We start from the raw sequence: 15,000 nt of genomic DNA on the forward strand, positions 1-15,000 counted from the left end.
TAGGGTTCCGATCTTTCCCCTGTGTTTATGTTCATCATCCAAATCATATATACATATATATATATATATATATATATATATATATATATATATATATATATATATATATATATATATATATAAAAAAAAACACACTGAATGGTTCCAAGTGATCAATTAATATATTTTTCAACCACATATCACTTTTAATTCCATACCATCGCAAACGAGACTGAGAATCGCTCGAAGGAGGCATCAGTTGGAAATTGAAACGTAGACGAGCCGAGGATTCGAACCCAGCTAGCCCGTAACAAAGTTACATTGACGTATTGGTTTACGTCAATGTAACTTTGTTACGGGTTAGCTGGGTTCGAATCCTTTGAAAAAGCATACCTGCAAAACTAGTCAGGAATAAACTCAAGACTAAAACTCCTGTGTTTCCTACTCCGCTTACGTCAACCTGTCGAAATGTCTCAATATATGTATATGTATATATATATATATATATATATATGTATATATATATATATATATATATATATAATCATATATATATATATATATATATACACATATTTAGAAATTATTTGAGACAAATGAGAGAGTGATAGGTGGGGAAGGGTAAACGAAGATGGGCTTCAGAATACGTCCTAACGTTTCGGTCTCTATGACCTTCTTCAGAGGACTCGCTATAATACGTCATGATCACAAAATTTATATCTGCAGTGGGAGGAACTCGTCAAGCTTCGAGCGTCAGGTTTTTTCCAGAGCGTTAATTACTAAAAGACTGGCTGCTTTGGAAAGGCATATAAACCCTTCTCTATCGTTGTTGTTTACTTGGATGTTTATATGTGCAGCTTCCACCGTCTTTCTCATTTTCTTTTGTAATCCCTTATGCAAAATTTCGACTTTGTTCCAATCAGGTAGGTTGTTACATAGTTCGAGGTGGCGAACAAGGGAGTTGGATGTCCTGTGTGCCCTTACGTCATTTTTGTGTTCGCTCAATCTCTTTTTAATCCCTCGACCTGATTCACCGATGTAAGCTAAGGGACGGCCGCTACAGGGAATGCGATAAATCACACTGAGGTTGTTGTGACTATCAGTGTGGTCTTTAAACATTTTTCCTATTTTATTCAAGGATGCCTTGGCAATGTTTATCCCACCTTTTAATAAATGTCTATCAATATCCTCGGTGTTTTCAGAATTGGGTACAGCTGCACATATAAACATACAAGTAAACAACAACTATGGAGAAGGGTTTATATGCCTTTCCAAAGCAGCCAGTCTTTTAGTAATTAACGCTCTGGAAAAAACCTGACGCTCGAAGCTTGCAGATAATTCAAGTGGAGCCGATGATGAAGGGATTGAAGCTGTTGATACAGATCCTGAAATGAAAACAGAAAATTTTAGCATATTGCATAATTCATAAATGAATAAATAAATGAATGAATACAGTGTGATTTAGGCTACTTTTGAGTACAGTAGTATTTTTTTAGATAATGATCATATTCACACAAGCCACTAAATTATTTGGAAATAATTAACAGGATATGAAATAGGTGGGCTTGGAATTCAGCCCACACAGGACTCAGTCCACTTTTAAATTCACTAAAAATAATGGGTTAGTTGGGTTAGGTTAGGCTAAATCCCTTTGGGCTGAATCCCATGTGGGCTGAATTCCAATGGAACCTATGAAATATATTACACAATGTTGAATGAAATGAATAACAATCATCTAGTCCCCAAAGTTGAGTGGATACAGTATATTATAGTGATATAGTCATTACCCAAATTTAGAAGTTATGAAGTTGAAGTATCATCTCTTTAGGCCTTCACATTTTTATTGCACATGCTCTCCATTGTTCACCAAATTTATATAGTTGCATATGAAAAGGGAGAAATGCACACAATATAAGTAAAATTATTTACCTGGGTCATCAATTTCTTTTTCTGTATGCTGTGGCTGACCTTGGCATTTATCTCTGTGAGATTTTAATCTTGACACAATGCCCTGTAGTTCCTGGCTGCAGTCTTTGCATTTAGCTCGGTACCCTTTGCCAGAAGTTGTTGGTAGTTTTTCAAAATAATTCCAGACAGGATCATTTTTTCTACCTGAAGGAACCACTCTGCCAGGTCCAAAAGACATCCTTCCTGGTTGATTCCAAAGCAGCAACTGACTCAATGAGAAGCTGCTTACCTAGAACAAGTTTCAACAAGAATCTTGTTGAAACTTGCTGTGGGCTGCACAGTGATATATACTACATGTAGGCTTATACCGTTCCTTGTATACTTGTGGCAAGTCTATATAACACTGCTCCTTATATTGATATGCTAAAAATGTCCTTTAGCAATCAGATCGCATATCAGATAGCAATCCCACAATATTTAAAATCTATGAAAAGAAATCTATTTAAATCAAATAAATCTGATTTAAATAAAAAAGAATCCGATTTTTTATATATTTTAGAAAGATAAAAAAAATCGCCAACCCTGGTGTCCACTAATCTCATACAATAATACCTGTTAAGTCCGGCTAAAATTGGCATTTCAAAGCATAACAGTGCCTTAAGAATAGTTTCTTATTTCACTATAAAAGTTTATATTAAATTATACTGCATTGAATAAGTCAATAGTTGATATATTTGTCCTATATACAATGTTAGGTTTCTAGTTTTGATATATTTGTCCAATATAAAATGTTAGGTTACAAAGAAAGCAATGGCCTCCGCTAGCGAACCCAGGGATCTGGGTGCGCACGTCCTGTGTAATAGTAGTCCTTGGTATATATATATTTGTATATATATATATATTTATATATATATATATGTATATATGTATATATATGTGTATATATACATATATATATATATGTATATATACATATATATATATATATGATATATATAGATATACATTTATACATATGTATACACGTGTGTGTGTGTGTGTGTGTGTGTGTGTGTGTGTGTGTGTGTGTGTGTGTGTGTGTGTGTGTGTGTGTGTGTGTGTGTGTGTGTGTGTGTGTGTGTATGTGTGTGTGTATGTATGTGTATGTGTGTGTGTGTGTGTGTGTGTGTGTGTGTGTGTCTTTACGCTCGAGGGATCCCATCTCTCTTTGTCTCCATCGATCAAACTTAGCCATAAATTCATTTGTGGCTTTTGATTGGACAATTTGCTCTTTTTCTCGGCCCATGTGCGTTCAGAGTCGTGTGTACACGTGTGTACGTATTCATGTGCATATTTTGTAATCAAAGCGGCAAAATACAGTGCAACACGTATGAAAAGACTATAACATAAGCGAAACTGAATTTGAACATAGAAAGAGAGAGTGAGAGGGGGGAGAGAGAAAGGAAGGGCTATGAAATAAGCGAGACTAAAATTGAACATAAAAAGAGAGAGACAGAGAGAGAGAAGGAGAGAAAGGACTATGCAATAAGAGAAACTGAAATTGAACATAGAGAGATAGAGATAAGGGACTATGAAATAAGCGAGACTAAAATTGAACATAAAAAGAGAGAGAGAGAGAGATAGAGAGAGAGAGAGAGAGAGAGAGAGAGAGAGAGAGAGAGAGAGAGAGAGAGAGAGAGAGAGAGAGAGAGAGAGAGAGAGAGAGAGAGAGAAGAGAACGAAGAGAGGGAGACCTAAAATCTTCAAAATGAGATCATATATAACTCTTTGGGGAGAAAGGAAGACCCTCAACTAAAACAAAAATTGCCTGGCGGCAGGAAACATGATGAAATATAGTTCGTAAAATGCAATTCAAGAGACGAAAGCCTTTATTGTAGCAGGCCCCAGGTGATTTTGTTCAACTCGATGGTGGATTTTGGATTGAAGAGATATGATTAAATGACATCCCCTCCCCCTCCCTTCGGGCAGCTCCCATTGATTAAAAAATTATTATGTTAATGTATAAAAACACATGCAGTGTGTCACTATAGGGAAATGGTTACAAATTTACATAAATATGTTTATCTACAGTATATACTCGTATGTATCATGTATAATCTATTATTGCGTGAGTTTATACGTATATATATATATATATATATATGTATACATATATATATATATATACATATACATATATATATATACATATATATATATATATATTATATACATACACACACACACACACACATATATATATATATATATGTATATGTACACACACACACACATATATATATATGTATATGTACACACATATATATATATATATATATATATATATATATATATATACATATGTACAGAACTACATTAATTGATTTGTAACGGCATATTCCAACACTGCATCCTCTCCGCTAGAACCAACCTCTCTCCACGGCTTCGTTACAGAACCCAGTTTGTGCAGCTGTCCACGGTCGATGGGCAGGAACAGATGGAGCTGCTAGTACACTACATGCGCTTCGCCCTGGCCGTATACGGTTGGCCGATGCACCTCATGGCCAATTCAGCCGTCAAGGCCTGCACGCTCTGCCCCCTCCTCAGGTAGGTACTTGGTGACCCCCTGCGTCAGGTGGGTACTCTATGACCCCTGCGTCAGGCAAGGACTCGATGACCCCAGCTTCAGGTAGGTACTCGGTCGCTCCTATGTGAGGTAGGTACTATGTGATCCCTGCGTCTGGTAGGTATTCTGTGGCCCCCCTGCCTCAGGTAGGTGGTCTGTGACCCGTGTGTCTTGTAGGTATTCTGTGACCCCCTGCGTTAGTTAGGTACTCTCTGACCCCTGTGTCAGGTTCTCGGTAACCCCTACGTCAGATATAACCTCTGCTCTATTGTCAGGTGGGTATACCATGTCCCCTTCATCTGGTAACTAGTGCCCCTTTGCTTGGTAGGTACTTTCAGATACTTCGCCAGCTCAATGCCTCTTCGCCCTTTAACCCTCCTGGTCATCTCTACCCCTATTTAAGCGTGCGACCACACTGCACGCGGTTTGCCGGGAGGGCAAAGGGTAGCGGGATACCTAGAGGGTGAGGGGCAAGACTAGCGGGTCAGAGGCAAGGACAAACACATGTTATCTAATACGAGTGGCCATACTGGACGCGGGTAGTGAATAAGCTTGGAAGGAACCCGCTACCCGCGCCCCGTATGGCCACTCGTATTAGATAACATGTGTTTGTTCTTGCCTCTGACCAGATAGGCATCTCGATACCCTCTACCCTCCCAGCAACTCGCGTGCAGTGTGGCCGCACCCTTACAGAAGCATTCTTTCGCCACTTTTCAGGGTAGGTGTTTTGTGATCCTTTGGGTGGGTGCTACTATCTTCCTATCTACCAATCTACCTATATACCATGAGCCTTTTTCCCTTATAAGGGAGATCGCCAAGTCAAAGGCACGTACCTGCTCACACCTATTCCACTCCCCCTCCACCACCCTTTCCCCCTTCTCATCTTAGCTCTTCATGGATGACGGGTCATACCTGTATCCCGCCCTCTGCCTTGGGTCAGAAGCAATGTAGCAAGATAGAGTACATCCACACCAAGGCCTATGCTCCCACATCAGTTTAAATACTCAATACCCACCGGTCAAATAGGGACATTATGGTCCTTCTTCAGCTAGGTATTCTATGCCTGTTCTTAAGGTAAGTATATTTATGCCCCCTGGCCAAGTAGGAGCTCTATGCTCACACAGGTAGGAATTAGTTACAACGAAATCTTTAAGTAAAAACTACAATATACTAAGGGAAGTGTTTTTTTAAAATAAAACAACTGCAATTAAGGCCCTTGATTAGTTGACGATTTTTTTAATTAGAACTGGGAAAAAAATCTAATTTGTGACCTGAGGTTTGACTGTCGCTGGCGGTTGTCACCTATAGTGCTTCAGCCAAGTCTCCTCCTTCTCCTCTTCCTTCTTCTCCTCCTCCTCCTCCTCCCTTTTTTCGTTTCTTTCACTCTGCTCATCCTTCTTCTCCGTCATTCTCTGCTTTCTTACATCTTTATCCTTATCTTCTTAATCTTCTTTTTCATATTTCTATTTTCTTTTTCTTTTTTTCTTTTGTCATTTCTTACTCCTCCTCTTCGTCTTCTTCGTCTTATGTTTCTATTTCATGTTTGTTTTTTTCTTCCTTTCCTTTGTCTACATTTTCATATACTTATTTTTTCTTCGTTTCGTTTTCTTAACTTCAAAATTATCTTATTTCACAGAATATTTGCAGTTGATTACCATTATTTCAATTATAAATCTCCCGATTACGTCTTCATGTTTGAATGCAGATGTACGTGTACATTGGTGCAATCTTTTCAGCTTGTGTGCATGTGTATGAATGTGTGTATATGTATGAATGTGTGCATGTGTATGAGTGTGTGCATGCGTGTGTGTATGAGTGTGTGCGTGTGTATTTGTGTGTGTGCGTGTGTGTATGTTTGTGTGTGTCCAATCTTTCTATTAGTTTGCTCTTAGATGCTTGTCAATTCTGCCTATCAAATGATCATATAAAGTACTACCCTATACCATCATATTACATCCAAACGCAATTCGAAAAGCGATATTGAATTACTCTTGACTACCCACCTGATATCAACACACACAGAGTCGCTTTTCCTATCCATCATCACACTATATTCCACTTCCGTGCAGTTGCCGCCGAGTGTAGAATGGCGTTCCACCAGTAAACAAGTTCCCAGTGCACTTCCCCACAGAAGAAATCACACCGCGCTCTTTCTTTCTCCCTTTTCAAAGCTGCTGGCAGTGCTGTTGTAAGCGTGGCGGAGGGACGGCGCCCCCAGAGGTCGTCAAGGACAACTGCTGTGGGTGCAATACAGCCGCCCTTCTTCGTATGGCGCCCTCGGAGGGCGTGGAACTCGTCTACGTCACCTACCATGTGGACATCGGGGAGACCCCCTTCTTCGTCGCGCTCGACCACGCCAGGAGAGCCGTGGTGCTTAGTATCAGAGGGACGCTCTCCATGAAAGTGAGTATTGTAGGACACAAGGGGACGGGAGCGGGGAAATGCTGAATGCTGAACGTATCAACATCAGTGATGGTTAGTTGATATATTTTGGAGAAAAAAATAGGTGTGTGTGTGTGTGTGTGTGTGAGAGAGAGAGAGAGAGAGAGAGAGAGAGAGAGAGAGAGAGAGAGAGTGTGTGTGTGTGTGTGTGTGTGTGTGTGTGTGTGTGTGTGTGTGTGTGTGTGTGTGTGTGTGTGTGTGTGTGTGTGTGTGTGTGTGTGTGTGTGTGTGTGTCGTCACTTAAACGTTATCATGTCTTTGTACAGACACGTCAGGACAAATTAAAGTATTTTTCAGTCTTTGTTTAGGAGAGTTCCATGGACATTATATATATGTATATATATATATATATATATATATATATATATATATATATATATATATATATATATATATATATTATTCTTCTTCTTCTTCACCATCTTCTTCTTCTTCTTCTTTTTATTCTTCTTCTTCTCCTTCTTCTTCTTCTTTATGAAATTATTACTCCAGAAATCATATGCACTATGATCTTTCAATAACATGGTTCATATTGATTTAGATACTAGTAAAATTTCATTTATGTCAGAAATACTAAGAATATATTTAATAAAGTTCTATTGAAGAGAATCTACATTTAACTACAAGATACTGCAGTAACGGAACGCTTTTTCTGTTACTTTATTGATTTGTCTACTATTCAACTTATTAATTTGTAATTGTTTATTTGTATGTTTATGTATTTTTTTACATGTTTCTATATTTATTCAATTTTCTATTTATGTAATTCTTTAGTCATTGTATTTGTATGTATTTATTTACGTATTTATGCATTAATTTCTGTACTTTTTAATGTAGTTATCTATTTATTGTATATATTTGTTTATGAATGACTCGCCTTTGCTCATGTCGCCCTCCAGGATGTCGTGACGGATCTCAACGCCGAGAGTGAGCCATTGCCCATGGATGCTGTCAAGGAAGACTGGCTTGGTCACAAGGTTCGTGTGTGTGTGTGTGTGTGTGTGTGTGTGTGTGTGTGTGTGTGTGTGTGTGTGTGTGTGTGTGTGTGTGTGTGTGTGTGTGTGTGTGTGTGTGTGTGTGTGTGTGTGTGTGTGTGTGTGTGTGTGTGTGTGTGTGTGTGTGTGTGTGTGTGTGTGTGTGTGTGTGTGTGTGTGTGTGTGTGTGTGTGTGTGTGTGTGTGTGTGTGTGTGTGTGTGTGTGTGTGTGTGTTAGGATGTTTCAATTTAGGGGTTAAAAAGGAAAATTCAAAATTTATCATTTCGGTAGCAACTTATTGTTGCCTTTTCACTTACTGAACGAAATTCTGGCATAATAAGTAATTTTAAATATTTCCTACCTACATCAAAATGAGTTTGAATTATATATATGTTTAGGATTTTCAGTTTATTTGGCATTATTTGCATCTTTCTATTTCAAGTTTCAAGTTCATTGCCATAAAACAAGTTTATACATAAATATCTAATACAAAGAAAAGTTACAGTGACATACGAAGCTCCTTAGTAGACGTGGTTATACGACATGATAAATCATGTGGCTGCTGGCAAACCTAAAAAAGGTCAATGCAGTTATATAAACAAGCGTACACACACATGTACACACGCACACACACGCACACATACACACACGTACGCACACACACACACACACACACACACACACACACACACACACACACACACACACACACACACACACACACACACACACACACACACACACATACACACACACACACACACACACACACACACACACGCACACACACATACACACACGTACGCACACACACACACACACACACACACACACACACACACACAAGCACACACACACACACACACACACACACACACACGCACACCAAACACACACATACACACACGTACGCACACACACACACACACACACACACACACACACACATACACACACGTACACACACACACACACACACACACACACATAAATTATATATATATATATATATACATATATATATATATATATATAAATATATGTATATATATATATACATATATACACACACACACACACATATATATATATATATATATATATATATATATATATATGTAATATATACATGCATATATACATATACACATATATATGCAGACACACATACAAGCTTCATACACACTATAATGTACTGCTTGAGAGTAGCCAAAACCTTTTTATCCTTCTTGCTGTAGTTTCTTTCTAGCAGTTGCCGGCTTGCAAAGTGTGCTTCAAAATAACCTTCTCGCTTTTCGTGACTGTAAACATGGCCCGCGGCTTTGTTAACACGTCTTTCAACACTTTGTGTGTGTGAAGGCCACTTTGGTACCTGCACTGGTGTGTCTTTGAAGCTTTTCAAATCCTTTCTATTTAAAGATGTTGCCAATGGTGGTTCCCAGACTTTGAATAAATGAGCAGTCTCCCAACTGGTCATCTTCAAATGTAGCACCTCTAATTTTTAGGATGATTTCTATAGCTTCAGCACGAAATTTTGCACCCTGGCTGGAAAGCATGGCTTGCAGCACTGCCTCTGAACGAGCATACCAAACAGTTCTCTTTATCACAGATAATACAATGTCTCTCACTAATTAGTTTTGAGTTCTCACAAGCTGCAATTGAAACAACAGCACTAGCTAATGTAGTGTTCAAAATATCCCTTGTGTTGTATTTTCTTTTCTTTGGTAAAGCCTCAGAAGTCACTTTATAAATGTCATCTGACATTACTTCATTTCATTCAGAAGAATCATCAAACAACTGATGAACATCCTGGCAATACTATTCTTCTCTTTGCGTCACTTCTTCACTCTTCATTCTCTTCTTTTCTTTCCTCTCTCTCTGATAAGTTCCTTCTTTTTTATAGAAGTAGTCTGTCTATTACTTTCTGCATAATCTGTTGAGCCCATTTGCATACTGCCTTGGCCTTCTGCTTTTGTTCTCTGTGACCTGATTAAGTCTAGCTCTAAAACTGGTATCTTCTTTTCACGATGGTAACAGCAGTCAATGTGCGGATGATCTTTTCTCTTGTCAGAGGGAGAACAATCTGTTTTTGAACACATAATTATAGAACGCTTGCAGCTCAAAATACCAAACAGTTTATGAAGTGAGTGTAGAAATGCATTGTTCGACACTGGATGATCAGTGGGGGGTTTGAATAGGCCATTAGCTGTTGTCCATTGGTGCAGAAGAAGATGGGGTATGATATCACTGATGAGTTCCTTATCCGTATAGTTCCTTCTGTCTTTGAAATTTTGTTCTCAAAGGAGTAACGCAAATCTCAAAATGTCTCTCACTGATGGAAGCTCTGACACTGGAAGCTCTTTCCCTTTACCAATTAACAGGCTCATATGGGATGATAGTTGACCTCTGGTCTTCCGTTTTAACATGTGAAAATGTGAAAACAGAAGATATCCTTTCAAGTAAATAAAGAAACTTATTTAGATTGTAAAATATGAAATTATGATTATATAAATAAATCAGCATTCACATTATAAATGAATTAATACACATATATAATAGACTCTGACTAACTTCAATTTCTATGATAAAGAAAAGAAGAAATCTAGACTGACACAAATTTGAAATTTGCTAAATAGAATAGCGTAACCGCGTGATTCACTATTTAATACTTGCATTGATATATTTACATGTCTACTTCTGTTGTTAAATTTTTGTAAGAGCACTGTGAGAAAACCACCAACTCTTTCTTCTAGTAGGAAACTGAGCTCGCACGGTTGGCCGGTTGGGTGACGTGCTGGGGCGCCGAGTACAAGATAAAGCATGGATAAAAGTGATAACCTGTTCTGCTCACGTTCTTTCACGTATGTTGTGCAACAGCTATATAAGCAAAAGAATCTCCATGTGCATTATTTGAGAACAATATTTTATTCAACTTGACAATTCATACTAATTTGCATTTGTTTTCTATCAAAAGAATATAATGAAAATTTAGGGTGAAATTGATGTAGGATAGAGATATTTTAATCCACTGTGTCATACATATCTCACGTTTGGGAGTGGAAAGGCACAATAATTTTACTACCGAATTTGATGTTTCGCATTTTGTGAAAATCGACACAACCTAGTGTGTGTGCGTGTGTGTCTGTCTCTCGTTCATCTTTTTTTCGTGACCACATCGAATATTCCCCTTTTCCCAATAGTTCCATTTCTTGTTTATTTTGTTAGTTTTACACATTATGTGAACCTGTTGTGTTCTTCATGTTGATTTTGATTAAAGAAGAAAACATGTCATGTACCCTGCTTACAATTATGACAACTGACATCAAATTCAATTTCCATCTGTTCTTATTCTCTCTGGTCGAGCGGGTTAGAGCGTCGTTACTTGAGGCGGAGGTCGAAGTGACAGCGGTTCGAATCCTGCTGACAGCGAGTTGGGCTAAGGGCATGGTTAGTTATGTTTCATGCTACAAAGTCTACTACAAGGGCCACCGTCCTTGCCCTCTGATAGGGGGAATTCGCGACATTAAAAACCGAATAATAATAAAAAATTCAGGTTCTAGTCAATTCAATGGACAGTTCTGAACAGCGCTTCATAAACGGGTTCACTGTTCACGAAACCCTATCATACGATTGAACATGAAACGACCAACTGCCCCAGCAAACCAATTTATAGAGCTAAACTTTTCCGTCAGTCTCTGTGTCGCTGGAAAATATGAAAAATAAAAAAATAAATAAAGTAAAAAGGAATGTAGCTTCATTGTGTATGTATGCGTGAGCGTATGAGTGTGTCCGTGTGGGTGGGTGTGCTTATGTACATGTTCATATGCATATTTATGTATATATATTTATAAAAATATATATATACATACGCATATACAGTAGATATACATAACAGTACATACACATATATACATATATACATATACATACACATAAACATACACATACACATATACTTAAGCATACACATATATACATAGACATACATATATACATATAAATGTATATATATATATATATATATATATATATACATATATATATACAGTACATTAACAAATACATATGCAGTACGTATACATATGCATTACATATACATACACAATACATATACATATCCATATACAGTACATATACACACATATACATACACATATACAATACATATACATGCACAGTACATATACATATACATACGCATATATATATATATATATATATATATATATATATATATACATACACATATACATAAGTAAAGCCGATATATGTATATAAAATGAATACTTTCCTCCACGATGTTTGTATCACTATAAGGTCTCCCTCCTGTACATGTATATATATATATATATATATATATATATGTATATATATATATATATATATATATATATATATATATATATATATATACATATACATAAGTAAAGCCGATATATGTATATAAAATGAATACTTTCCTCCACGATGTTTTGTATCACTATAAGGTCTCCCTCCTGTACATGTATATATATATATATATATATATATATATATATATATATATATATATATATATATATATATATATATATATATATATTATATTTGAAAATAGCTGGAGTCCAGGAACCATTTTATGGAAGAAATTATACGCTGGACTCGACGTTCGTCAATTTATTCCGACGTTTCGAACCCCGGACAGGGTAATACCCTGAAGACGAACCCCGGACAGGGTTCGAAACGTCGGAATAAATTGACGAACGTCGAGTCCAGCGTATACTTTCTTCCATAAAAATATATATATTTATATATATATATATGTATATATATATATACATATACATATACATATACATATACATATACATATGCATATGAATATACATATACATATAGATAAGCTTATACATATTCATACACATACATATACATAAATATACAAATACATATACGTAAGTGGGAGTAGGAAACACAGGAGTCTTAGTCTGAGTTTATTCTTGACTAGTTTCGCAGGTAGTCTTTTTCAAAGGAATGGTGTACAAAAGGGGTTGAAATGGTTTGAAAAGCATACCTGCAAAACTAGTCAGGAATAAAATCAGACTAAGACTCCTATATTCCCTACTCCCACTTACATCAACCTGTCAGAATGTCTCAACATATACATATATATATATACACGTACACAGTTTATATATGTGTGTAAAAAAATAAATTACTTTTACGTTGTTTCCCTCCCTCCCTTCCTTCGGGCGCAGGGGATGGTCAACGCGGCCGAGTACATTCGGCGGAAACTGCGCGAGGGCGACCTTCTGAACCGCGCCTTTGGCCACGACCCCAACCGCGGGACGCACACGTACGACCTCGTCCTGGTGGGTCACTCCCTCGGTGCGGGCACCGCCTCCATCCTCGCCATCCTCCTGAAGCAGGAGTACCCGAACCTCGTCTGTTTTTCCTACTCGCCGCCAGGAGGGTTATTGAGGTGAGTGGTATGCACCCATGCGGTCATTTGAAACTGACACAGGACTGTGTAAATGCATGTTTCATTTGTGTAGCAGCGTTGATGCAACCTTCATTAAAAATACCACAACTGTAGATAGAAGTACTGTATGAAAATTTTTCAATAATATATATATATATATATATATACATATATATATATATATATATATATATATATATATATATATTTGAAGGTGCGATATATTTAGGGCAATTTTTTTACGCCAAAAATACCTCAAAAAATCCCCCTAATGCTGTAAATAGAGGAGAATTTTAGGTTATCAGGAAGAGGGACCTACTGACGACAACAAATTTTTGGACTCGAACTTTTGAAGTATTGATCTTTCCACAAAATATAATCCTACAGATTCTACAATCTACATTATCTTCAGGATATTACAATTTTTAAATGCAGTAGATTAAATTAATAATAAAATCACATTTCCTTATCTAGAGTATAAACCCAAAGGCTTCTCTTTGTTATAAAAGAGGTAGCCACCAATGAAAATAGATATTCACATTATAAGTACATATAAATACATGATATATATACAAATAAAATTTTGAATGGGGGAGGGTGGAGGGCGTTCAATAACTTTCTGGTGAAAGGAAGGAAAAAGGTGAAGAGCCTCTAAGTCAAAGGACATCAGTAACAACAAATTTAGTTATATGAAGGAAATAGACAAGAACTGGTTTTCTAACAGTGTGATTAACGAATAGAATAGACTTGGTAACCATGTAGTGAGCAATGAAAGTATCGATTGTTTTAAGAGAAAATGAGTTCATTTTATGGATATGGATGACGGGTAGTAATGGACATGGAACTTCCTAGCTTAGGCCTTATGGTCTCTTACAGTCTCCTCCATTCTCATGGTCTTATTAGATAACTTTATGGATAGAGATGAAAGGTAGTAATGGGCATTGAACTGCCTGGTGTAGGCCTTATGGTCTCTTGCAGTCCCCTCCATTCTTATGTTCTTATTTGATAACTCTATGGATAGGGATGAAAGGTGGTAACGGGCATTGAACTGCCTAGTGTAGGCCATATGGCCTCTTGCAGTCTCCTCCATTTTTATGTTCTTAGTATATAACTTTATGGATAAGGATAACAGGTGGTACGGGGCATGGAACTGCCTGGTGTTGGCCTTATGGCCTCTTGCAGTCTCTCCATTCTTACTAGATAACTTTATGAATAGGAATGACAGGTGATACGGGACATGGAACTGCCTGGTACAGGCCGTAGGGTCTCTTGCAGTCTTTTCCATTAATATGTTCTCAACAAGTTAAGAACATTCAAAGTCGAGGATGTCAAGACGAAAGGAACCGACATACCAAATTGCATTATTCTCTTTCATTTGATATCGAGTGCATTTATCTACGTCATTAATCAGTACAATATTGGATAATCCATATGTAATGTTTATGTGATATTTGTAAGGAAAAATATTGTTTATCGTTCTTGGTAGAATGAAGTATTTATAACCACGCAAAATGACATTACTTTTTTTTAAACATAATGAAACAGTGTGTGTGTGTGTGTGTGTGTGTGTGTGTGTGTGTGTGTGTGTGTGTGTGTGTGTTTGTGTGTGTGTGTGTTTCTATGCTTTTGC

General features: G+C 37.1%; 1 protein-coding gene across 1 annotated transcript in view; it reads left to right on the plus strand.

Moving 5' to 3' along the window:
- LOC143027590 (uncharacterized) overlaps positions 1 to 15,000 on the plus strand; it is a 178,147-nt gene that overhangs the window by 128,391 nt on the left and 34,756 nt on the right. Inside the window, exons 6-9 of the mRNA XM_076188927.1 lie at positions 4,321 to 4,473; positions 6,664 to 6,895; positions 7,834 to 7,911; positions 13,147 to 13,370. Coding sequence (XP_076045042.1) covers positions 4,321 to 4,473; positions 6,664 to 6,895; positions 7,834 to 7,911; positions 13,147 to 13,370 — 687 coding nt within the window. The remainder of the gene's footprint in view (positions 1 to 4,320; positions 4,474 to 6,663; positions 6,896 to 7,833; positions 7,912 to 13,146; positions 13,371 to 15,000) is intronic.

The sequence above is a fragment of the Oratosquilla oratoria genome, chromosome 8 (assembly GCF_046742065.1).
Source record: "Oratosquilla oratoria isolate Oo_2021 chromosome 8, ASM4674206v1, whole genome shotgun sequence".
In the NCBI taxonomy this organism is placed as follows: Eukaryota; Metazoa; Arthropoda; class Malacostraca; order Stomatopoda; family Squillidae; genus Oratosquilla; species Oratosquilla oratoria.